Source organism: Choloepus didactylus, chromosome 19 (assembly GCF_015220235.1).
Source record: "Choloepus didactylus isolate mChoDid1 chromosome 19, mChoDid1.pri, whole genome shotgun sequence".
Classification (NCBI taxonomy): Eukaryota; Metazoa; Chordata; class Mammalia; order Pilosa; family Megalonychidae; genus Choloepus; species Choloepus didactylus.
Genome location: NC_051325.1, coordinates 38,879,543 through 38,906,000, shown reverse-complemented (window position 1 = coordinate 38,906,000; position 26,458 = coordinate 38,879,543). Strand labels below are relative to the sequence as shown.

At 37.2% G+C, this 26,458-nt stretch overlaps 1 protein-coding gene across 5 annotated transcripts in view; it reads left to right on the top strand.

Annotated features, from left to right (window-relative positions):
• The window catches only part of LOC119515228 (transient receptor potential cation channel subfamily C member 4 associated protein), a 109,666-nt gene that overhangs the window by 63,051 nt on the left and 20,157 nt on the right, over positions 1-26,458 (top strand). For all 5 annotated transcript variants that reach the window (XM_037811109.1, XM_037811108.1, XM_037811111.1 and 2 more), the window contains exons 6-8: positions 5,463-5,591; positions 8,703-8,910; positions 16,951-17,136. In XM_037811109.1, the coding sequence (XP_037667037.1) occupies positions 5,463-5,591; positions 8,703-8,910; positions 16,951-17,136 (523 nt within the window). The remainder of the gene's footprint in view (positions 1-5,462; positions 5,592-8,702; positions 8,911-16,950; positions 17,137-26,458) is intronic.

Below are 26,458 nucleotides of genomic sequence, written 5' to 3'. Positions count from 1 at the left end.
TCCTTGGCATTCAATTGTCATCTATTTAGACTGTCTTTTTTTTTTTTTCCCCCTCAATTGTGGAGACATATATACAGCCTAAATCTTCCCATTCCACCCCCTCCCTAGCATTCCATTAGTGGGATTAATCACATTTAGAATGTTGTAATGCTATTACCTTCCCACCATCCATTACTAGAAATTTCCCTTCACCTCAAACAGCAACCCTACACTCATTTCTTAACTCCCCATTGCCCCTTCCCCCATTTCTCTTAACCCATACTCTACCTTTCATCTCTATGGTCATATTCCCTGATAATTTCTTTGTGTTTACTGTGGGGCTTAAAATTAAACTTTTAAATCCATAACAATCTTGTTTTTCTTTGATACCAATTTAATTTTATTAGGACACATAAACTATGTACCTATACTCCTCCATTCCCCCACCTTTATATAGTTATCTAAAATTACATATTTTACATTGAGTTCAAAACCATTGATTTGTCATTAGAGTTTGTTTATGTTGTATCATGTAGGAAGTAAATAGTGGAGTTACAGTTCAAAAATTATTGACTTCTATTCCATTGTGGTCAGAGATCGTGCTTTGAATATATTCAATTGTTTTGTTTTTTTTTTAATTTATTGAGGCTTGTTTTATGTCCCAGCATATGGTCCATTCTGGAGAAAGATCCGTGATCACTAGAGAAAAATGAGTGTCCTGGTGATTTGGGGTGTAACGTTCTATATATGTCTGTTAAAATTCTCTATATTGCTTTCTCCTTTCTTTGTTTCTCTGTCAGTAGGGCTCTCTTTAGTATCTGAAGTAGGGCAGGTCTTTTATTGGCAAACTCTCTCAGCATTTGTCTGTCTGTGAAAAATTTAAGCTCTTCCTCAAATTTGAAGGAGAGTTTTGCTGGATAAAGTATTCTTGGTTGGAAATTTTTCTCTCTCAGAGTTTTAAATATGTCATGCCACTGCCTTCTCACCTCCATGGTGGCCGCTGAGTAGTCACAACTTAGTCTTATGTTGTTTCCTTTGTATGTGGTGAATTGCTTTTCTCTTGCTGCTTTCAGGATTTGCTCCTTCTCTTCAGTATTTGATACTCTGATCAGAATATGTCTTGGCTTGGGTTTATTTGGATTTATTCTATTTGGAGTTCACTGGGCATTTATGCTTTGTGTATTTGTATTGTGTAGAAGGTTGGGGACGTTTTCCCCAACAATTTCTTTGAGTACTCTTTCTAGACCTTTACCCTTCTCTTTCCCTTCTGGGACACCAATGAGTCTTAAATTTGGATGTTTTATTTTATATATCGTATCCCTGAGATCCTTTTGATTTTTTCGATTTTTTTCCCCGTTCTTTCTTTTGTTCTTTCATTTTCTGTTCTTTGGGCCTCTAGGACACTGAGTCGTTGTTCAGCTTCCTCTAATCTTGTATTATGAGTATCCAGAGTCTTTTTAATTTGGCCAACAGTTTCTTTTATTTCCATAAGATCTTCTATTTTTTTTATGTAATCTTGCAGTTTCTTCTTTATGCTCTTCTAGGGTCTTCATGTCCCTTTTATCCTGTTCCATGGTCTTCTTCATGTCCTGTATATCCTGTGCCATGTTTTCATTCCTCGATTGTGATTGTTTGATTAATTATGCTAAGTACTGTGTCTCTTCTGATATTTTAATTTGGGTTTTTGGGATCGGGTTCTCCATATCGTCTAATTTTATCATATGCATTAAGATTTTCTGTTGTTTTTGGCCTCTTGGCATTTGCTTTGCTTGATAGGGTTCTTTCAAGTTGTTAAAAAAAAAAAAAAAAAAAAAAAAAGCCAATCTAATTTTTCAGAAATACAAGTTGGTGGCATACACTTTCTCCAACTAACCAGCAGACGGCGCCTGCGAGTCACCTATACCCCTCAAGTCAGTTCTCCCCAACTCTGTCTCTGTGGTGTGTGGGGAAGATTTTTGTGGGGTTCAGTTGGTGAACTCAGTTTGGGTTTGTTATTGGAGCTGTCCGCCCTGAACATGGTGTGTGTGTCTGGGTGGTCAGGGAGGCAGGGCCACTTTAATATTCAAACCTCCCAGGTGTTCCTGGAGATTTAAGGCTGTTGCAAGAGTCTAAGCCTTCATTTCAGTTTTGCCCCAGATTTTCTGTCACTGACCCACAAACCACTGGCATTGACGTAGCGTCCCTGGGTTTTCTGAGCGGGCCCCCCTTCTCAGCTGTGATCTTTCAGGACCTCTGCTGAGGGAAGGCTGTGCTACGTCACTCGTGCGTGTTGTCCCTCAAGGGAAGCCCCGGTCCACTGGGCTGTGCAGGAGCGCTCTCTGCCTGATGCAAAGATTAGCCTATAATTCTTGACTGGTGTAAGTTCTGAATGAAAGGCAGGTAGTAGAGCTGGGCCCTACCCCTTTCCTTTTAGAGAAGATAGACACCCTAGGGGGAGGTCATTAGCATTTCATTGGTCTCTCTGCCTGTGCAACACCCCTGTCTGGGTCACAGAACTGGGAACTGAAAATGGCTGAGGCTTTCTCCACTGAGTCAAAAAAGGAACAGAGCTAGTCCGAGGCAACCCTCTGACTCTCCAAGGTCAGTTGTCTCCCAAAGCCTCTGTCTACTTACTGGGGATTTGTACCTTGTAGTAAGCAGTTCCCACTTGCTAATTAAAACCCCAGTTGGAGCTCAGCTGAGCTTTATTTGCTTGCTGGGAGAAAGCTGCTCTCTGGCACCACAAGGCTTTGTAGCTTGGGCTGTGGGGGAGGGGTCTCCCAATTTGGATCTGCAGTTCTTACTTACAGATTTTATACTGTGATCTTAGGCATTCCTCCCAGTTCACGTTGGTGTGTAATGAGTGGATGGTCACGTCTGTCCCCTGCAGTTATTCCGGATTATTTACTAGTTGTTTCTGTTTTTTTTTAGTCGTTCCGGGGGGACTACTTAGCTTCCACTCCTCTCTATGCTGCCATCTTAGATCCTTGTCTATAATATGTTTTTAATAGGACACAGTGCATGTCTTTTAGGAGCTTATGGGGTGGTAAACAGTAAACTATATTAGTAGACAGAATGAAACAAGTGCTGCTGTAGAAGTAACATCCATGTGCTGTATAATTACCAAAGTAATGTTTAATTCTGTACCATTTCTTGCCTCATTCAAAAAAGGATTTCTGGCATCTTATGGTAGTATGTACAGTCTATCTAGGTCTCCAACTTTAGAAGTAGGGGACATAAAATATATCAAGAAATTGGGCTGATACAAAAATGCAGATCATAAAATCATCTGTTCTATGGATGAGGCACAAATTTGGGGCTAAGCTTCTTAGAGCTAACACAAATGGGGAAATATGATTGAGCACTTAAACAATTCAGAGTGTGTAACAGTTCTGCCCAGTAGAAGTACAATACAAGTCATTTAGGTTATTTTGAATTTTCTCTTAGCTATATATTTTTTTAAAGTAAGAAGTACTTGAAATTAACTTTTTAACATTTTTTATTTTGAACAATTTAATCAGACTTACAGGACAGTTTAAAAAATAATACAAAATCAATGCAGACAGAACTCCAGTATACCCTTGTTTTGGTTTGCTAAAGCTGCCAGAATGCAATATATCAGAAATAGGATTTATTAGGTTACAAATTTACAGTTCTGAGGCCATGATAATACCCAAATTAAGGCATCAAGAGGAAGATACTTGTCAGAGGAAAGGCTGCTGGCATCCAGGGTTCCTCTGTTCCATGGGAAGGCACATGGCAATGGCTGCTAGTCCTCCTCTCCAGGGCTTTAGTTTCAATGGCTTTCTGTCTCAACTGCCCTGGGGGTTTTTCTTGTCTTAGCTTCCCCAGGGTAAACTCTGGATTTTATCTCTTAGTTTCTCTGAGCTCTCTGTCTTTTATCCTCTCATAAAGAACTCCAGCAAGGAGATTAAGTCCCACCTTGAATGAGCTGGGTCACATCTCAGTTGAAATAGCCTAACCAAAAGTTCCCATTCACAATAGGTCTGCCCCCACAAGAACGGATTAAAAGAACATAGCCTTTTCTGGGGTACATAACAAATTCAAACCAGCTCTGTGAATAGTTGATTGTACACTGTGGATGATTGTATGGTATGTGAATATATTTAAACAAAACTGAATTAAAAAAAATTAGAAAATTAAAAAATTCAAACTAATACACCCCCCTATCCAGATATGCAGATTTATCAACTTGTAACATTTTGCTGCATTTGTTATATCATTCTTTCTATTTAAATAGATAAACTTTGATTATAGTTTTAGGGGATCTAAGGCTCCAGGTAATATTACCTGATGTGCAGGGAAAGAAAGAATTGTGTATGGCTTTTCAGGTAGTTAATCCTGATTTGGGAAGATGAGGAAAGGCTTACCAGAGGAGGGGGCATTTTACCCAGTCCCTAAAAGAGGAATAGAACTTTGATTGATACAGGAGAGGAGAAGGGTGCATAGTCAACAGCCTGGCATACTTGATTTTTCTGCTCCATACAGATGGACATTTATATTTAAGATATTTCTGTATTGTAAATTGTGCTGGGTTAAACATTGGCATTTGTGGTTTTAACAGATAATCTGATAAGGAATTAGGTAAGGGTTTTCACAAAGGGAAGAACAAAGTGTTAAAAGTAGGAAAAGGCTCTGTGTACTTAGGTGTAATAGTAAGATATTCAGCCTGACCCCAGCATAAAGTAAATCTTAGGGAGATTGTCCTGGACAGGTACCTTGTGGCCTGTTTGAAGGACCTTGAATATCAGGCAAAAGAGTGGGACTTAGTTGAGTAGGAAAGAAGACTTTAGAAGACTTTGAGTACTCCAAGAAGATCACTTTGGCTCTAAGATATAGATAAGAGAAGACTTATTGGGCATTGTTGGGCACCTTTATATGTATCAGCTAATTGAATCCTTTTGTAAGGTGACCATTTTATAGATGAAGAAATGGAAGTGTAAAGAGGAGATGTGATTTGCTCAGGGTTGCACAGCTGGAATTAGAATTTGGTTCTGACCCTTCAAGTCCATACTCCAAACACTATTGAATTTCAAACTTGGGATTGGCCTTCAGAGCCCTCGTATAAGTAAGTCCTCTTAGGAAACACCATCTGATTATTTTAAGTTTTCACCTTGATTGAGCTCTAACTGGAATCATTTAAGTCACAAGTCTCTGTTCTGAATGACTTTGGTTTATTTTCCACATAGAGACAGTTGGGGTTTGGGCTCTACAGGCCAACTGAGGCAACTGTCTCCACTTTTCTCTTATTCACAGCTTCAAAATGGGTTTCCAGTTGTGTAGCCTGAGTGCTAGGAAGCGTTTTGTTCCAAATTGGTGGGAAGTTTACAAGTGTTTCCCACAGTTAACTCATGGCATCTTAGCTTTGTTAGCGTGTCTCAGTTTTCAAGGTGAGATTGCTATTCCAACGTCTGGAAAGGATGTGTTGCTGACTTTGTAGTTATAACCTGTTCTGCCTTTTCTCCCCTTCTTCCTTATGATAGACGGAAGGAGTTACAAAGCGCTTGGCAGAAAAGAATGACTTTGTGATTTTCATGTTTACACTGATGACAAGTAAGAAGACATTCTTACAAACAGCAACCCTCATTGAAGATATTTTGGGTGTTAAAAAGGTAAGCTGTGTCCTCAGGCAGGTGGATATCCAGATGGGGGGTGGGGTGGGTCTCAGATGATTAGATTCTCAAACTTGAATGATGTACAGAGCTCTTTTAAAAGAGAAATTCTTCCCTCCTCTTACTGTTGACTTATATAATCTTAATAGTGTTACTTAGTATATTGAAGTATAAAATTAGGTTCTATTCCTTTTACTAATGGGTCTTATATGAGTGTACAACCTAAATAAATATATAAATTGAAAGCAGTCTAATTATAACATTCAGAAGTTCACATTGATTGATTTCTTGTATTTAATGTGATGACTATTATTACTTTGGTGAAATCAAGTTGTCCTTCACTAATTTTTATGGTGCTAGTTCCTTTTAGCATACCTATACTGCTGTAGATTGTGTGATGACTCCATTCTCCTATCACTTTTCTGTATTTGGACTGGTGTAATAACCTTTATTCGTTAGGATATGTTTCTCTTGGTGGCAATATTTGACCTTCGCTTATTAAGTCCACCTCTTTTTTATCCCATTAGTCTTCAATAGTTAAAGTTGGTTAATGGCACAAACACCGCAGGAGACACAAACAGCACTGAAATCCTGCCACTTGGTCATAAGGTGGATATTCAAATGATCCAGAATATGCTGCTGCTTTTTTTTTATTACTATGATTGAAAAGAAAACACTAAAAATTTGTCATCAAGAATTCACAGGACCCCACTCCCCATGTCCCATCTCCGATACATCTGTGTTAGATTTTTGCTGTGATATTTGGTAGGACCCAGAGCTTACCACCCCAGTCATTGTCCCAAACCTCCATGTTGGTAGCAAGTTGACATACATTTTTTTTCCTCTTATACCAAGGAGGCAGGTGCAGCCTCCTAGGGGTTGCTGTTGCAGGGTAAGGGGTATCTATCTGCATGTGGTGACCCCAGCTTTCATTTCTGCCTCTTTGCTACATTCTCCCTAGGTTCTGCTTGCCATCATCCAAAGAAAGCACAAGTGGCCCATTGTCTGTATGAACACATGGGAGATGTGACACACTCTTTGTGCCCTTGACGAAAAAGCCTTTGTTATTTTTACAGTAGTTGTATGCTCCAGCCAGTGTGTGAGAGAGGGCCTCCAGGGCAGAAACCCCAGACTCCCTGGCAGTCACAGCATAGGAGTCTAGGACCACTCCTTCACTGCTTGTCCCCTCATGCCCTCTCTCTCACACTCATGCCTTTCTGTATTGCCAAAACTGATGGGCCTACTAGATGTTATAGGATACCTCAGTGAAGTTCGAAAGGGAGATGGACACCGTAAAGAAAATGAAAACCCAAGCCACAAACTGGAAAAAGATATTTATAGCCATTTTAACTACAAAGGATTGGTATCCAGAATTTATGAAGAATTCTGACAAATCAGTAAGAAAACAATAAATAACAGTAGAAAAATAGGCAGTGATGTGAATGAGCATTTCACAGAAGAGGAACAGATGACCCTTAAACATATTAAGAGAGATGTTTAACTTCATTGGTAGTTAGAGAAATGCAAATCAAGACCACAGTGTGAGAGAGAGAGAGGGAGAGAGGAAATGTTGGTGAGAATTTAGATCAGTGGGAATGTTTATATACTGCTGATACTGTCTTTTATAGTTGAACATTCACATACTCTGTGACTCCTCAACTAGGGAAGCACTGCCCTGAGGGCTGAGGCATCAGTATTTTGACATGGATAACCCATAACCTGTTTTTAGGTACACTAGTTGAGAAACTCAGTCCTAGAACAGTGATTCTTAGAATGAAAGCACTAAATTGAAACCAAGAGGGTTGTGAAATCAATTTCATGGGTCCGCTAGCTAAATGGAAAAGATTGATGTGTATCATATAAAGCTAAGTATTGTTTGAAGCTTTTGTTTCATATTTATGTGTTTTTGTACATTCATACATATGTGTGTACTGGGTTGTGATGACAAATGTATTCCTTATTCTTGCTCATTGTTTCAGAGCAAAAAAACTGAAACCAAGTTTTTGATCCATCGACAAGAGAGTGAATAAATGTACACTTGTCACATAATGCAATATTATAAAGTAGTGAAAATGAATGAATTGTTGCTGTCAGCAACAACGTGGCTGATGATAGAAAGTATTATTGAGTGATAGAAGCCAGCTACAGAAGACTAGATACAGTATCTCATTTTTATAAAGCTCACAATTAAGCAAAACCAATCATACAGATGAAAATCTTTTTTTTTTTTTTTAAATGAAAGGTAATAATAAAATTCAGGACAGTGGTTATCTCTGACAGAGATATTTGGAAATATTTCTGTTGAAGTCTGGAAAATTACAAGAATGCCTACTATCATGTACTGTAGATAAATCGTCACGTGTACATTTTCACAAGGAGACACTTAATAGGAATGTTCATTGCAACATTATTTAATAGAGAAAAGTTACAAATCATCTAAAAATACATGAAAAGAAGGAATAAATTGTGGTGAAAATGAATGAACTAAATAAAGCTGTGTCAGTTTAGATAAACTTGAGTGTTTACTCAAAAGTAAGGTATAGAATGATTAGTAGAATATACCATTTCACACGAACCGTAAGCATTCAAAACCATACTGTAAATTTTGTATGGAAATATTCATAAGTATAAAACCACACATGAGAGTAAAAAAGTTTAACATAGAGGAGAGAAGGGCATGTGATTGGATAGAGATACACCCAGAAGCCTTTGGCTATATTTGAATTATTTTATTTCTTAAGAAAAAACCTTTAGCAAGAATGACAATTTGTGATTTGGTAAAACTTGAGGAAAGGTATTTTTTTTTTAATTGGCAAAATGAGCCAGATGAGCAAAGGTTGAGAGTGAGGGACAGTAGTGCTCAAAGAGTTAATCCCCAGACCAGTCCTACAAGGTCGGTACTACCCTTAGTCCCATTTCACAGATGAGCAAACAGAGACTAAGAGGTTCTCTAACCTACCTAAGATTGCATGGCTGCAAATTGCAGAAATGGAAGTTGAACCTAGGTGGTTTGGCTACCAAGCCCCACTTTTAGGGGAGTGCAAAAGACAGGCACACCCACTTTCATGAATGAACTAAGCATGGGGATTATGTTACTTGTGTCTTCTGTAGGAAATGATCCGACTAGATGAAGTTCCCAATTTGAGTTCTTTAGTATCCAATTTTGATCAGCAGCAACTTGCTAATTTCTGCCGGATTCTGGCTGTCACCATTTCAGAGATGGATACAGGGAATGATGACAAGCACACCCTTCTTGCCAAAAATGCTCAGCAGAAGAAGAGCTTGAGTTTGGGGCCTTCTGCAGCTGAAATTAACCAAGGTAAAGTCTCCAGGTTCTCAGATTTTGAGATTGTGTCTCTCAGATCTCTTCCTGAAGCATCTAGCTCTTTCAGTATCTCTAGAGATTGATCCATGGGAAGGCTTAGAATATGTAAATTTTGCATGTACTTATCTCTTCATTATTTTCAGGGGCCAAGTCTATTACCAGACTCTCCAAGGGGTCCAGAATCTCAAAAAAGTTAAGAACAACTCTTTATCAGAATTCAAAATGCATATACCTTTTGAGCCACTAAGCTCCTTCTGGACTTTATCCTGTAGAAGTTGATGTCTATACAAGGTTATTCATTGTAACAACAAATGACTGAAAATAACCCAAATATTCGTCAAGAGACTACTTAAATTATGAAATATTTATATAAATGGAAAATTGGATAGCTTTTTTAAAAGGAATGAAGATCTCTATGTACCAATATGGAAAGACTTCTATGCTATGTTAATGATAAAAAGGAAAATGCAGAATGGTATGTATAACATGATACTTTTTCTATTAAGAGGAAAGGATAAGAATATACATTCATGTTTGCTTATATACAGTATCACAAAAAGACTCTGAAGGATGTACATGAAACCTAAAGTGGTTACCTATTAGGCAGTGGCGGGCAACTGAATAGATGGTGTCAGTAGTGGGAGTAGGACATCTCAGGGTATATTTCTATATATTGTTTGATTTTTAAAACCATGTGACTTTTAATTTTTTTTTTTTAAAAAGCACAGTCTTCTGACCCATTTATTCCCACTATTGCTTTTTCAGTAGCAAAGGAACTTTATTGATAAAATATCCTTGCCTAAGCACTTTTAGGAAGAAATTAGGTGTACATCTGTTTTGACCGTAAAACTATAGATGATTCATACTTGAACCAAAACATTTATGTATCTTAAAAGCTAGTTCTTGAAAATTAATAGGCTAGAAATTGATACAAAAGCATATCACTGTATACCTTAGGGTTAACCATAAAACCAAAGTGAAATAAAAATTTATCATTAAAAAGCAGTGGTAGAAAACCGTGACCATTACAAGACAGCTCTAATGATGCTCTGAAAACAATACTTTTCAGAGTCGAACTGGCTGGTTGTGTGCATTCCCAGGACTACCGCTGCAGAATTTCTGTGCTGCACAGCAGCCTCCCTTGTTAATACTGAACATGAGTTATCCATTAACTCTGTTAACATATAAGTTTTATGCTTTTTAAGTTATTAGGGAATACAATTTTACGTATTAGCCATAAGTAAAAATAAAAGTACATGGACTCTGTGGATCCCAGATTAGCAGCTTGTTTTCCTTCCTGTGTCCAAGGCCTTCTTTGGTTTAGGTAGTTTTCTTTCCTGCTTCTCCCCCTTTTTATGACTTTTGGAGAATTCTTATTTTAGTAAATCATAAAATATACATTCTTAAAAATAAGTGAATTTTATTGTAGCTAAATTATACCTCAAAGCTGATTTAAATTTTTTTGTAAACTGATTTAAATACACACATATGTACTGACCAAAACTAACATTTTTTATGCTCCTGCTGTATAACAGACACTGAGCTCTGATTGCTTCACGTACGTTATTTAATCCTCCAAGCAGCCCTGTGGAATAGAGATTAATATCTCCATTTTACAGATAAAGAAACTGAGGGTCAGAAAATTTCAGTATTGAATACCTGTATGTGTTGAGACATTGAGTGGCTTTCATTTTATAGTTTCTCATTTAAGGTATCTATTCTGGCAGATGATTTTTATCCTGTTAGTGCCCATTACCTTTCCCCTGCCTATTTGTAAGCACTGACTTAAGTAAAACCAACATTACCCGGCATTCTCAGGGAAATGGGGTATTCTAGGCTGTTGGGTTTTTTATTAACTTAGTTAACCTCAAGCTCAGTTTCTTTGATTTGGGGGATTTTTTAAAGTCTGCAAAATATCTGGATTCACTTTCATTCCTAAGAGGCTACCCTGTGAGATAATCTGTGTGTAATGTCTGCTTGGAGCTTTTGAGGTAAAGCTTCAATGTTGTAGTTTAGTACATGAGGCTTTGTAGGATCTGACTCTTCCCAACCTCTCTGACCCCTGGTAATAGCCTTCTACACACACACACACACACATATACACATATACACACACACACATGTTTTTCTGCAGTCAGATGCCCTGCGAAGGCCAAGCTAGTGAACATAAGTAAGTCATGAGTGGATGAGGAACATCTTAGTCCTCAGTATTGTCATTCTTTAATTGAACTCCCTCCTCCTTTTAAATGGAGGTATGGAAAGCTGGAACATACAGAATATTGCCCAAAAAAGTTTATTTTGTTTTTAATAAATTGTGGTTGTGAGTTAGTTTTCTTGCCCAGCCAAATAATGATTTATGCTGTATTCCTGGACCTTAAATAATAAAATGATGGATCCCTGTTTGGAATTCTCAAAACTCATAGTTGTTCTTCTACAAATTCAGATGAAAACAAATGGCTCCATCTGGGGAAAAAAAAACATGCAAGATTTTAATCAAAGCGGTAGATGAAGCCACATGCTAGATAATTATCTGGGTCCATAGCTTTCATGAGGCTTTCAAGAGATGAGTGACTCATATAAGTTGAGAAATCTCTGGGGAGAGAAGTTAAGAGTCCCACAGCCTTGAGGGGAGATCACATCTGAGGAGCTATGTTAAATGTGCAGCCGTGGGGAAGAGTAGGTCGTAGGAACTATCCTGTGAGGAACAGTTCAAGAAAGTGGAGTTATTTACCCTAGAGAAAAAAGGTATGAGGTTAAAAAGCCAGCTATGTTCAAATATGTGGAAGTTTTTATGTAGAACCCAAACATTTTTAGAAAAAGTTAATACATACCTAAGGTTAAAAAAATTCTAAACATTGCAAAAGGAATAGGAGGTATGCAGTAGAAAGTTTGTCCCCTTTTCCCTGGTAACCTATTATCATTTCTCATGTTTCCCTTCCGAGATACAATGCATGTGCCCAATCATGTGAGTATACGTATATGTGTGTGTCCCTCTCTCCTACCTTTTTATACAGATGGTGGTTCAATTTGCTAAAGTGTGAAATGCAAAATACTAGAAAGGGGTGGGCTTTTACAATGGGGATTTATTAGTTTACACGTTATAGTTCTAAGGCCATGAAAATGTCCCGATTAAGGCATCAACAGGATGATACCTTCTCTGAAGAAAGGCTGCTGGCAATCAGTGTCCCTCTGTTAGATAGCAAGGCACATGGCCAGCGTCTGCTGGTCCTTGGCTCCCAGATTCTGTTGCTTTTGGCTTCTAGCTTCCAGTGGCTTTCTCTCTGAGCAGCTGTGAGTTCTCCCAGCATCTCTGGGGCTATTCTCCTTTAGTTCTCTCTGAGCTCTCTGGGCTTTCTCTGTCCTTTATCCTTTCATAAAGAAACCCCATAGAATGGATTAAGACCCACCCTTAATTGGGCGCATCCTGTCTCAGTTGAAACATCCTAATCAAAAGTTCCCACTCACAATAGATCTGCACCCACAAGAATGGATTAAAAGAACGTGGCCTTTTCTGGGGTACATAACAGCTTCAAACCAGCACAGATGGTAAGGTAAAACAGATATACCATTTTGCCCCTGACTTTTTGCAACTTTATCTTCCAAAATATTCCATTCCAGTACATATAGAAACATCTGATTCCTTTTTACAAATACATAGTCTATTATTTGGATGAACCATAATTTAACCAGTCCCCTATTGATGGAAATTTAGTTTATATCAAATATTTGCTCCTGCAAATAACCACCTTGTCTATAGAATGCGATGTGATGGGTATGTGCATTTTGATCGATGTTGTCAAATTACCTTCCAAATAAGTTACTGGTTCATCCTTCCACCAATAGTATATAACAGTGCCTGTTTTCTCTGTGCCCTTGCCAGTACAGGATGTTATCACATTTATTGGTATTTTCCAATTTGTGAAGTAAAAAATTACTTTAAGAAAAATGATATCTCAATCTAGTTTTAATTACCTATTTTCTTTTTTAGTGAGGGCAAACTTTTTTTTATAGTTATTAATTATACAGGGAATGAAAAGGCACTTCAGTGAAAAAAAGGATAGTCTTTTCAACAAATGATGTTAGAACAATTGGACATCCACATGTAAAAAAAAAAAAAAAAAAACTAGACATAGACCTTACACCTCTCACAAAAATTATACAAGTTGGTTTACAGACCTAAATATAAAACAAAACTAAAACTTCTAGAAGATAACACAAGAGAAAATTTAGGTTATCTTGGGTTGGCACAACAAAAATGTGATCCCTAAAAGAAAAAATTGGTACAGTTGGGCTTCATTAAAATTTTAAAATTCTGCTCTGCAAAAGATGCTGTTAAAAGGTGGGGCAAGATGGTGGCATAGAGAGGTGCGGAATTTAGTTAGTCCTCTAGAGCGACTAGTAAATAGCCAGGAACAGCTAGTAAATAGTCTGAAACAATTGTTGGGGGACATCCGTGATGGCTCACACATCGAACACCAGTCAGGAATGGGTGGAACAGCTGAGATCACACCATGAAGTAAGTAAAAACTGCGGACTGGCACGGCAGGCCAAGCTGCAAAATTTTGCTGTGTGAGAAAGAAGCAGTACCTGTCAGAGCGAGGGTGGGATGGGGTGGGGGGAGCCTCAACCAAGCTCCAGTTGCAGTTTGAATTTAACAAATTTGGCCTGTTGAATACAACATACAAGCACAGATAGGCCCTGAGCAAACAGGAATCTGTTGTTCCTCCTGGCAGAGAGGAGGGCATGGCTGAAGAAACAAACAACAACAAATACATACATACATACATATATATATACACACACACATACACACACACAAAACTAAATTAAAACAGAGGCTTTTGGAGATGGCTTAGCTCAGAGTGCTGGAGAACAGCTGTGTCCCAAAACGGGGCACAGAGAACTGGATACAAACTCCAGTTCATCGGCAAAACTGAGGGGCTAGGAACTGGCTCTGCAAAGGGGCTTTTGCTCTTTATCCATTTTTGGATCTCCATTTACAAAAGAATGAAGGTGGACCCCTGCTTCGCACTGTGTTCAAAAATCAATTCAAAATGGATCAAATACTTATAGTTTTATAGCTTTAAATATAGGTCAGAGCTATAAAACTCCTAGAAGGGAACATAGGGAAGCATCTTTAGGACCTTGTGTTAGGCAAGCAAAATGGGACCTCATCAAAATTAAAAATTTTGTGCTTCAAAGGACTTTATCATGAGAATAAAATGACAGTCTACACAATGGGAGAAAATGTTTGGAACCCACTTATCTGATAAGGATTTAAATCCAGGCTATGTAAAGAAATTCCTCAACTTAACAACAAAAAGACAAACAACCCAATTTGAAAATGAGCAAAAGACATGAGTAGACATTCCTCCAAAGAAGCTATATAAATGGCCAAACAGCACAGGAAAAGATGCTCAACTTCATTAGCCACCAGGGAAATGCAAATCAAAACCCACAATGAGATACCATTTTTTACCCACTGGAATGGCTAATAATAAAAAAAAAATGGGAAATTACAGGATTGGAGAGGAGGTGGAAGAATAGGAACATGCATTAATTGCTGGTGGGAAGGTAAAATGGTGCAGCTGCTGTGGAAGACAATTTGGCAGTTCCTCAGAAACTTATGTACAGAATTACCGTATGACGTGGCCATTTGACCTCGTAATCCCACTTCTAGATACATACCCCAAAGAATTGAAAGCAGGGACTCGAACAGATATTTGCACACCGATGTTCATAGTGGCATTATTCACAGTTGCCATAAGATGGAAGCAACCCAAGTGTCCATCAACTGATGAATGAATAAACAAAATGTATGCATGCAGTGGAATATTAATCAGCCATAAAAAAGGAATGAAGTTCTGATATATGTGACAACATGGATTAACCTGGAAGACATCATGTTGAGTGAAATAAGCCGGACACAAAAATACAAATATTTTAGGATCTCACTGATTTAAATAATTAGAATAAGCCAGCTTAAACAGTCAGAATATAGAATATAGATTATACCAGGGGACGGGGTGGAGGTAGAGCATAGGGAGTTAAGGCGTAAAATGTACAGAGGTTCTATTTGAGGTGATGAGAAAGTTTTGGTAATGGATGGTGGTAATGGCAGTGAAACATTGTGAATGTAATTAACGGCACTGAATTATATATTTGAATGTAGTTAAAAGGAGAACCTTTAGGTTGTATATATTTTAATAGAATAAAAACATTTTTTAAAAATCCAGTAGAACTGCGCAACAGAAACAGTGAACCCGAAGTTAAAGCATGGACTATAGTTAATAGTACAATTATAAAAATGTGCTCTCATCGGTTATAACAAATGCACCATACCAATGCAAGGTGTTAATAGAGTAGTATATGGGAATCCTGTATTTTATGCATGATTGCTCTGTAAACCCACAATTTCTCCAATTTTAAAAAAAAGAAAACAACTTAATTTAAAAAATGGGTAAAGTATCTGAACACTCAACAAAGAAGATATTTACAAAGGGCAAAAAAGCATATGAAAAGATGCTCAATAGCACATGTAATTAAGGGAATTGCAAATTAAAACTGAGATACCACTACACACCTTTTAGAATCACTGACATTTTAAAAGGTGATAATACCAAACATAACCTTTTTTGTTTTTCTACACTTTGTTTTTTTTTCATTTGAAATATCTTGGAGATTATTATGTTTGTATATGAAGAATTTATTTTAAATGGCTGCATGGTATTCTGTTGGGTGAAAAATGTACAATAATTTATTTCACCAAGCTTCCATTGAAAGCCTTTTAGTTAATTCCAGTCTTTTGCTATTACAAATAATACAGCACTGAATAACCTTTTACATCATCTTTCTGCACATGGAGAGTAATTTCATCATGGTGCAAATGTAAAGGCAGAGGGAATGTGTGATCTTGTAATCTTGATAGATATTGTGGATTGCTGCCAGTAGAATTTGTACCAGTCTGTATACTCTGTCAACAGTGAAGGTTGTGTGCCTGGTGTCCCACAACTTTCCAATACAGTATCAAATATTTTGATCTTTACGGATCTGGTAGGTAAAATGGTATGGTAGAGTAGTTTTATTTACCTTTCTATTAACCTGATTTTAAAGAAGGCTACGTAATGTAGACTGGATTGGAATCTGGATCTCTCTGCCTCCAAAGTTTATGTTCCCTTATGCTGATCAGAACTTTCATCATGCTTATTGTGAGTAAAATGAGATTGGCAGAAATAGGAGTTGGGTAATTTTTAGTTTCTTTTTTTTTCCTTAAAAAATTACATATCTTCTTCCTTTCTTTTGGTACACATTTGTTCCAGTCATATCAGAAACTACAGATACATAACTTTAAAAGGAGTATTTATATCCTCTCCTACTCAGAAATAGCCACAGTAAATACCTCACTACATATTCTTCCATTCTTTTTTCATGTATATATTATGTATATATTTTAAAGAAGTGAAATTTTGAAGAAAATCTGCTGGGCTTAAACTTATACTGCTTAATTACATTTTTCTCTGACAGATGAATTTAAACATCTTTTTGAGTCACTCTATGAAGATGTGTATGTCATCATTCTTAGTGGCTGCACTATATGGATGTGTCATTGTATTTAATCAATTTGCTATTGATGAACATTTAGTTATTGCCATCTTTTATTACAGAAACCATATCAGTGAACATCTTTTGCAAATGCTTGTACATATGACTGCTTATTTCCTTATGATAAATTCCAAGAAATGGGTCTGCTGGCCTTTAGATACACAAATTTAAGCCACAACGGTTATTCCAATTGATATTTTCCCCAGTAAATATGAGAAGCCTATTTCCCTGTACTTGCTAAAAATTTAAGTGATTTCTATAGCTCTATTACCTTTTTACCATTTCATTTTAAAGGGGTAGCTTTAACTACCTTCTCTCAGAGTAAGAATCATTCCTTTTATGCAGATGGGGATCAGGTTGCTTGTTGAAGGCTTGAGTTGGTTTTGCTGGTCTCAGTTTTGCAAATTGTCTCTCTTGTTCTCTCCCTGGCAGCGGCCCTTCTCAGCATCCCTGGCTTTGTTGAACGGCTTTGCAGACTAGCAACTCGAAAGGTATCAGAGTCAACGGGCACAGCCAGCTTCCTTCAGGAGTTGGAGGAGTGGTACACATGGCTAGACAATGCTCTGGTGCTGGATGCCCTGATGCGAGTGGCCAATGAGGAATCCGAGCACAATCAAGGTACTTTACCGTATGCCCATGGAGCCATTTTGACCACCTTTCCAAGGAGAATTAATTTGAGGATTGCTCAAAGTAGAATTTCCCCCAGGGCAATCCTGGATCATGACAGTTAGGACTCTTTTGATAGCTAGTAAAAGAAACCTCTTTGAACTCACTCAAAGTGGACCTGATTGCAGGGAGAAAGGGTTTGTTGCATAACCTGAAGCAGCTGTGTCTCAGAAATGAACTAGAGCTGGTAGTCAGAGCATTCTTGGGAACTCTGTTCTTTCTCTGCCCCTTTTGCATGTTTTCTTTAGTCTTCTTTTGCTGTGTCCTTCTGCTTTCTATTTCTCAGTTCCTTCGTTAATGGAGAATGGCCAGTGCCAATCCCGTTACTTTTCCTTGCTCCAGTGAGTAGCCTATCTAATACATGAGTAGACTCCTAGGCTCACCTCCGAGTTCCTGGAGAAGGACTCTGGCCCAGCTTGGATCAGGCATCCACCCCTGCAGCATATGACTCTGGGCAGTAGGCTGGAGTCGGATTGTATAAATGCAGAAATTTTCACTGTAATCATGCAGATAAAAGGAAGCAGAGAAGTTCAGTTTCTGGGATGGTGGTGTGCAGAGCTCAATGGATCTGCTCCCTAGTAAAACAGGCATAATTGGTGAAACTATTTTTTTAAAAAGTTTCTGGAAATTATTCTAAGAGCATACAACAAAAAAGAAACATTCATTCAAGAAAATCTAAAGCTCAGAAGTCTATAGGTGAGAGTCTGTGGTACCAAGAAGTCAAGGCTCACAAACAAAGGACATTATATCTGACTGGAAGGTTGCAGGTGCTAGCATTTCTAATTCCCTCCAGTTCCTGGTTGGTGACTGTGGCCAGTAGGGCATGAACTTCCTTCTTCCACCCAGCCCCCACTCATAGAATAGAAGCTGTACTCCAGGGGAAGCAGACCGAGAATATTGGGGCTCTGATTGCCCTTGCTCCAGCTCACTTGTAGGACAGTGTTTCAATACTGGGAGTGGTAAGCTGAGACTACTGCCCCTGCCCCCACAGAGTACTGGCTCAGAGATTTTGCCCAGTGGGGGAGACAGTCTGTAAGAACAGTATAGAGAAGTTCAAGCCTATGGGTGCTCTCAAAAACAGTGGAGATTTTCCTTGTAAACAAATAAGAGGAGGCTGGTAGCTCTTCTTAATTATGAGTAACAAGCTAAACTATAGGTCAGCTTGTTCACCAGAGAGAACCAGGGAAAGAGATAGCTAAGTATCTTCTTATGCAAAATACCAGAAATGGATTGGCTTTTATAAAGAGGATTTATTAGGTCACAAATTTATAGTTCTAAGGCCATAAAAGTATTCGAACTAAGGCATCGACACAAGGATACCTTCTCTGAAGAAAGGCCAGTGGTGTCCAGAACACCTCTGGCAGCTGGGAAGGCATGTGGCTGACATCTCCTGGTCTTTAGCTCCAGGGTTCTGGTTTCAAAATGGCTTTCTCCAAAATATTTCTGAGCTTCTGTCTCTCTTAGCTTCTCTGTCTCAGCTCTCTGCTTGGTTCTCTTGGGGCATTTCTCTCTAAGTGTTCGAGAGTCCTCTCTCAGCTTCTCTGGAGCAAATTCTGGGCTTCATCTCTTAGCTTAGCATCTCCAGACATTCTTCTTTTTGCATCTCCCGACCTTCTTCTGTCTGCATCTCCCAGTGTCTACAAGTGTCTGGGTCTGTGTTGCCTCAGCTTCTCCAGGGGGCAAACTCTGGATTACATATTTTAGCTTCTCTCCAGAATGTCTCTCTCAGCTTCTCTGAGCTCCTTGTTTCCATGAGCTCTCTTAAAGAGCACTCCAGTGATCTAATTAAGACCCACCCAGAATGGGTAGGGTCACGTCTCCATAGAAATAATTTAATCAGAGTTCTCACCCCACAGTTGGATGAGTCAGTCTCCATGGAAACACTCAATCAAAAGGTCCACCCAACAAGATTGGATTAAAAGATCATGACTTTTCTGGGGTCCATGATATATCCAAACCAGCACACCTTCTGAAGTCAGAACTAACCTTACACTGGCCTCAGAAACTAGCCCTGCCTAAATTTAATTGAATCAAACTGTGGTGCAGTTTATACCCCAAACATTATCAAATACAATCAGCCAGCAATTTGTGGAGCCTAACAACTGGGTATGATACCACATGAGGGAAACAGCTTAACAGAGAGATCAGGGAATGAGACAAAAAGAGCCCTGCTAAAACCACGTCATCCCAGTGAGGTTGTGTGCATCCCAAAGCCATGCTTTCTGAGGAGTGACACCAAAGGCTTCCTACTGTGGAGGAAATAAGCTTCACTAAAATATTCTAGCCAGTATACTAAACAATTAAACAACAAAAACAAGGCCTGGATAAAGGGGGAAAGGAATCAGTACCCAGGACTGCTACAATATATTACCAAAAAAATGTCTACTTTTTAACAGATGATTATGAGACATAGGAAGAAAACAGGAAAGTGTGATCCTTACCCAGGTTGGTAAAGGGGGGGTGGGGCAGGCAAAGAAACTGCCCATGAGAGGGTACAGATAGGCAGATAGGAGATTTACCATACACAAGACTTCAAAACAGCCATTATAAATAAAATAAAAAATACTAAAGGAAACGGTGCTTAAAGAAGTAAAAGAAGCTGTGATGACAATATCTCACTGAATAGAGAACACAAATAATTAGATAGAAATTATACAAAAGAAAGTTCTAGAGTTGAAAAGTACAATAACCAAAATGAAAAATTCACTAGAGGTACTCAACCATAGTTTTGAACTGGTATAAACAAAAGAATCAGTCAACTTGAAGACAGATTGTTAGAGATTTTACAATCTGAGAATAGAGAAAGAAGAGTGGAAAAAAATTGAACAGAACATCAGAGAAATGTAAGACAACATGAAGGTACCAACATAAGCTTATAATGGGAGTACCAGAAGGAGAGGAAAAAGAGATAGAAGCAGAAAACTATCCAAAGAAATAATGGTTTAAAACTTCCAAACTTTGATGAAAACCGTTATATATCTAAGAATCTTGAACTCCAAATGGATAAACTCAGAGATCTTACAAAGACACATCACAAAGAAAATACTGAAAACCAAAGACAGAGAAAATCTTGAAAGGAACAAGAGAAAAACAACTCATTACATACAAAAGAATTCTAATAAAATCAACAGCTAACTTCTCATCAGAAATAGTGGAAACCAGAAAGCAATGGGACAGCATAATCAAATTTCTGAAAGAAAAAACCTGTTAACCAAGAACTTATATCCAGAAAAGCTATCTTTCAAAAAAATAAAGTGAAATAAAGAATTCCCAGGTAAACAAAAACTGTAAAAATTAGTTGCTAGTTGACCTGCCTTATAAGAAATAGTAAAGAAAGTTCTTCAGGCTGAAAGCAAGTGACCTCAGACAGTAATGAATCCACACAAAAATAAATCACCAGTAAAGATAATTATGTATTTATAAAGATAATATAAATGCATAATTTCTTCTTTTTTTCTCTTAACTGATTAAAGAGCAGTTATGTAAAACAGTATGTTTAAAATTATATTGTTGGTCTGGTAACATATAGAAGTGTAATAATGGCACAAAGAAGAGTGAGTAAGAGCAAAGTTACACTGGAATATGGAAATGGCCCCAGTTGGTAACTTGAATCAACGTGAATGAATTAAGAGAAGCAAGATAGTAGATAAGAGTTAATACTACAAACTCTATAAATATATACTTGCTCTGTTCGCTTCTTTAGCACATAAAATTATATAAAATAATAATCATAATAATGTATTATTAGATTTATAGCATTTGTAGATGTGATGTGGATAACAGTAATAGCACAAAAAGGAGGACAAGGGAATAGTTACATAGGCTTAACATTTCTATGTCTCACTGGAATTAAGTTGATACAAATCTGAAGTAGATTCTGATAAGTTAAGATGTATGTGGCAAGCCATAGAGCAACTACTTAGAAAATATCTAAAAATATATATAGTGAAAAAATCATTAAAGGAATAGAAGTGTTACAGTAGAAAATATTTAATGCAAAAGAAAGCAGTAAAAGAGGAATACAGGAACAAAAAGAAATGAGACATACGGAAAACAAAAAGTAAAAGAGCAGATGTAAATCCAACTATATCAATAATGGCATTAAATGTAAAAGGATTAAACAGTCAAATCAAAAGACAGAGATTATCATGTTGGATTTAAAAAAAGATCCAACCATATGGAGTCTACAGAAGATAAACTTTAGATGCAGACACAAGTAAGTTGAAAATAAAGATGAAAACAGTTATATCATGCAAACAGAAATGATAAGAAAGCTAAAGTAGCTATACCGATATCAAACAAAATACTTGCAAACAAAAAATATTACTAGAGACAAAGAGGGACATTTTATAAAATGTTTGATCTATTAGGAAGATGTAAAATTATAAACATGTACATAACCACAGAGCTAAAACTCACAGAATTGAAGGGAGAGATAGACAATTCAATAATAATATTTAAAGACATTAATACCCCACTTTTAATAATGGATAGAGCAACTAAGGAGATGATCAACAAGGAAACAGCAGACTCGAACAACACTCTAACTAGACCTAACATCCATCTATAGACCACTCCATCCAGCAGCCGTGGAATACGGATTCTTCTCGAGTGCATGCAGAACATTGTCCAGGACAGACCATATGTTAAGCCAGAAAAGAAGCCTCAGTACACTTAAAAGGATTAAAATTCAACAAAGTATGTACCCTAGTCACATAGTGAAATTAGAAATTAATAGCAGAAATAAAAATAGGAAATTCACAAATATGTGAAAGTTAAGCAGCACACTCCTAAACAACCTATGATTCAAAGAAGTCACAAAGTATAAAATACTTTGACACCCCCCTCCCCCATTTATCTAAAACCCTGGGCCTTTGGCAAATCTTTTGGCCCCGACTTGAATAGGAGCTTCTGAGCCATTTGGGAGGAAGCATTAGAAAGCTGTGCAGGACTGTGAAGAAGTGTGGGGTATCTGTCATAGGTGTGCTCTGAGAAGCCTAAAATTGGAGAGTACTGTAGTCCAAGATGCAAATCCTGTCTTACCCATGTACTAGCTATGTGATTTTGGCCAAGTTCCTCAACCTCTCTGAACTTGTTTCCTCATCTCTCAGTGAGAACAATAACACTTATCTTGCCAGTTGCTATTAGGGCCAAGACAGGACCAGAGCTCAATCAGTAGTGGTTTGAGGAATAGGGGCATGTGATTGTAAAGTGTTGCTGCATATGCATTGGGGCATGCTTATCACATGTTTTTCCTCAGACATTAAGGCAGATTTATACATTTTTTTTAATTACAAAAGTCATATGTGCTTATTGTATAATAATCAAACAAAATACAAATATATTAAAATCCTGCCTAAGCCCCCCTCCAGATAATCAGAATGAACAGTTTGGATGTTATGTTCTTCCAGATGTCTTACTATGCATATATTAGAATACATGCTCAGAAAAAATAAAAATACTGTGAGATAAATGAAAATGAAGACATAGCATACCACAGCTAATAGAATGCAGCTAAAGCAGAGCTTAGAGAGAATTTTATAGCTGCAAATGCTTATATTAAAAAAGATCTGAAATCAATAATTTAACCATCCACCTTAAAACACTGGAAAGAGAAGAGCAAACTAAATCAAAAGCAAGCAGATAGAAGGAAAAATAGGATTAAAGTAGAAATGAATGAAATAGAGAATAGAAAAATAATAGAGAAAATCCATAAAAGCAAAAGTTGGTTCTTTGAAAAGATCAACAACTTTACAAACCAGTGTATTAGTTGATAAATTGTTTTGATTTCTTAGAGCTGCTGTAGCAAAATCTCTTGGCTTAAAACAACAGAAATGTATTCTTCTACAGTTCTAGAGGTTAGAAGTCTGAAATCAAGGTGTCAGTAAGGGCCTGCTCTCTCCAAAGGCTCTAGGGGAAGGTCACATTCTGGATTCTGGGTGGACATGAATTGGGGGCAGGGGGAGGGGGAGGACATTATTCAACCCAGTACACTGACCAAGCTTAGAAGAGAGAAGACTCAAATTACTAAATGTAGATTGAAGGGAGGGGATATTACAACTGACCTTAAAGAAAAAAGGAGGAGTTGGACAAATTCTTTTAAGGTCACAAACTACCAAAACTAACTCAAGAAGAAATAGAAAAACTGAATCAACCTATAACAAGTAAAGAAATTGAATTAGTAATTTTTAAAAAAACTACACACAAAGAAAAGCCCAGGCCCAATAGCTTCACTAGTGAATTTCACAAAGTTGTTTAAAGACAAATTAATGCCATTTCTTCAGACTCTTCCAAAAGATAAGAGGAAGGAACATTTCCCAGCTCATCTTATGAGGCCAGTATAATCCTGATACCAAAAGCAAAGACATCCCAAGAAAAGGAAACTACAGACCAAAATCTTTTGTGAATATAGATGTAAAAATCCTCAACAAAATTCTAGCAAACCAAATTTAACAAATAAAAATAATTATACCCCATGACCGAGTGGGTATTATCCCGGGAATGCAAAGTTGATTCAACATATAAAAATCAATCAATGTAATATACAATAGCAATAGAATAAAGACAAAATGACATGAACAACTCTCAATAAATGCAGAGAAAGCATTTAATAAAATCAACATCCCTTCATGATAAAAAATACTTAACAAAAGGACTAGAAGGGAACTTCCTCAGTCGGGGTGCATTTATGAAAAACCTATAGCTAAAATCATACTTAATGGTGAAAGACTAAAAGCCTTCCTCCTGAGATCAGGTACGAGACAAGTATATCTGCCCTTGCTACTTCTATTCAGCATTGGGCTGGAAGTTCTAGCCAGGGCAGTTAGGCAAGAAAATGAAATAAATGGCATCCACACTGGAAAGGAATAAGTAAAACTCTATTTGCAGATAATGTTATCTTTTATAAAGAAAATCTGAAAGAAAACACAATATACACAGAAAACTATTAGAAATAACAAATTCAGCAAAGTTGCAGGGTATAAGAGCAACATATAAAAATCAATTGTATTTATAAACCCTACCAACAAACAATCTGAAAATGAAATTAAGAAAAGTAGTTCCATTTACAATAGCATCAAAAAGAATAAAATACTTAGGAACTAATTTTTTTATATAAAACATATACTTGAAAATTACAAAACATTGTTGAAAGAAATTAAGACTTAAATGGAAAGACATCCTATGTTTGTGGATTGGAAGACAATATTGTTAAGATAGCAGTACCCCCCTTAATGATCTACAGATTCAGCACAATTTTTATTAAAATCCTAGTTTTTTCTTTGGAGAAACTGTCAAGCCAATACTAAAATTCGTGTGGAAATGCAAGGGACCCAGAATAGCTCAAATAAATCTTTAAAAATAGGAACAAAACTGGAGATCTCTCACTTCACGATTTCAAAACTTATTACAAAGCTACAGTAATCAAGCCAGTGTGCTGTTGACTTAAGGACAAACATGTAAGTCAACAGGATATAATTAAGAGTTCAGAAATAAACCTTCAAATTTATGGTCAATTGATTTTCTACAAGGATGCCAAGACAAATTGATGGGAAAAAGAATAGACTTTTTAACAAATGGTGCCAGGACTATCATGTATCCACATGTAAAAGAATGAAGTTGGACTTCTATCTCACACTGTATACAAAAATTAACTCAACAAGTTAATTTTTACATTTTAATGTAAAAATTAAACCATAAAACTCTTAGAAGAAAACATAGGTTTAAATCTACATAGGTAGATTAGGCAAAGGTTTCTTAGAAATATACTAAAAATAAAGGTGACAAAGGAAAAATAGATAAATTAGACTGCATTAAAATTAAAGCCTTTTGTGCTTCAAAGGACACCATCAAGAAAGTATGACAACCCACAAAATGGGAGAAAATTTTTGCAAACCATCTATCTGATAAGGGGCTTGCATCGATAATATATAAAGAATTCCTACAGCTCAATAATAAAAAGATGACCCTATTGAAAGCTGGGCTAAGGATCTGAATAGACGTTTTCCAAAGCAGACTGAAATGGCCAGTAAGCACGTGAAAAGATATTCAACATCATTAGCCATCAGGGAAATGCAAATCAAAACCACAGTGTGATACCACTTCACACCCATTCAGAGGGCTATAATCTAAATGACAGGTAATAACAAGTATTGGTGAGGATATGGAGAAATTGAAACCCTCATACACTGTTTGGAACTGTAAAGTCTGGTAGTTCCTCAAATGATTAAATACAGAGTTACCATATGACCAATGATTCCATTCATAGGTATATACTTAAGAGAAATGAAAACCTATGTCAACACCAAAATTCATAGATGGCATAACAACATTATTCATAATAGCCCAAAAGTGGGAACACCCCAGATGTCCAACTGATGAATGGATAAATAAAATGTGGTATATTTAAACAGAGGAATATTATTTGTGAATGAAAAGGAATGAACTATTGATACGTGCTATAAGATGGACGAACCTTGAAAACATTATGCTGAGTGAAAGAAACCAGTCACAAAAGGCCATAAGTTTTATGATCTGGTTTCTGAAATGTCCAGAACAGGCAAATCCATAGACACAGGACTAGGAGGGTTGGGGAGAAATAGGGAGTGATTGCTAATGGGTATGGGATTTCTTTGGGGAGTGATGAGAATGTTCTAAAATTGATTGTGGTGATGGCTGCACAACTCAGTGAATATACTAAAACCATTGAATTGTATACTTTAAGTGGGTGAATTGTATGGTATGTGAATTGTATGCTATGTGAATTATATCAAATCTGTTTTTTAAAAAATAGTGAACGAGTCTTCCCCAGAAAATGGAGTGTGGGGCAGGCATCAAGAGTGGTGCCTACTTAATTAGTGTTGTAGAGCCGAAGACATATGGAGCAAAGCTCAGACCTCTTGAGCTAGCTTTCCTGTCCTCATCCTTAGGAATTACCGTGTTCCCAATCTCTGACGGTTGCTTTGAGGACTGAGTTTTTGAAACTATTTATCCTCAAATAAATCTTGAAAAATAAGAACAAAACTGGAGATTGCTCACTTCAGGATTTCAAAACTTATTACAAAGCTACAGTAATCAAGACAGTGTGCTCCTGACTTAAGGACATACATATAGGTCAACAGAATGTAATTAAGGTTTCTTGTCAGGCCTGTTCAACCAGTGCCAAAAGATGGCAGTGACTCAGAAGAGGGTCTGAGCTCCTGTATCTCTGTGTTTCCATGAAAATGTATTACTGAGGAGGGCTTGTGTGCCACGCAGTGCACCTCCCTTCTTCCGT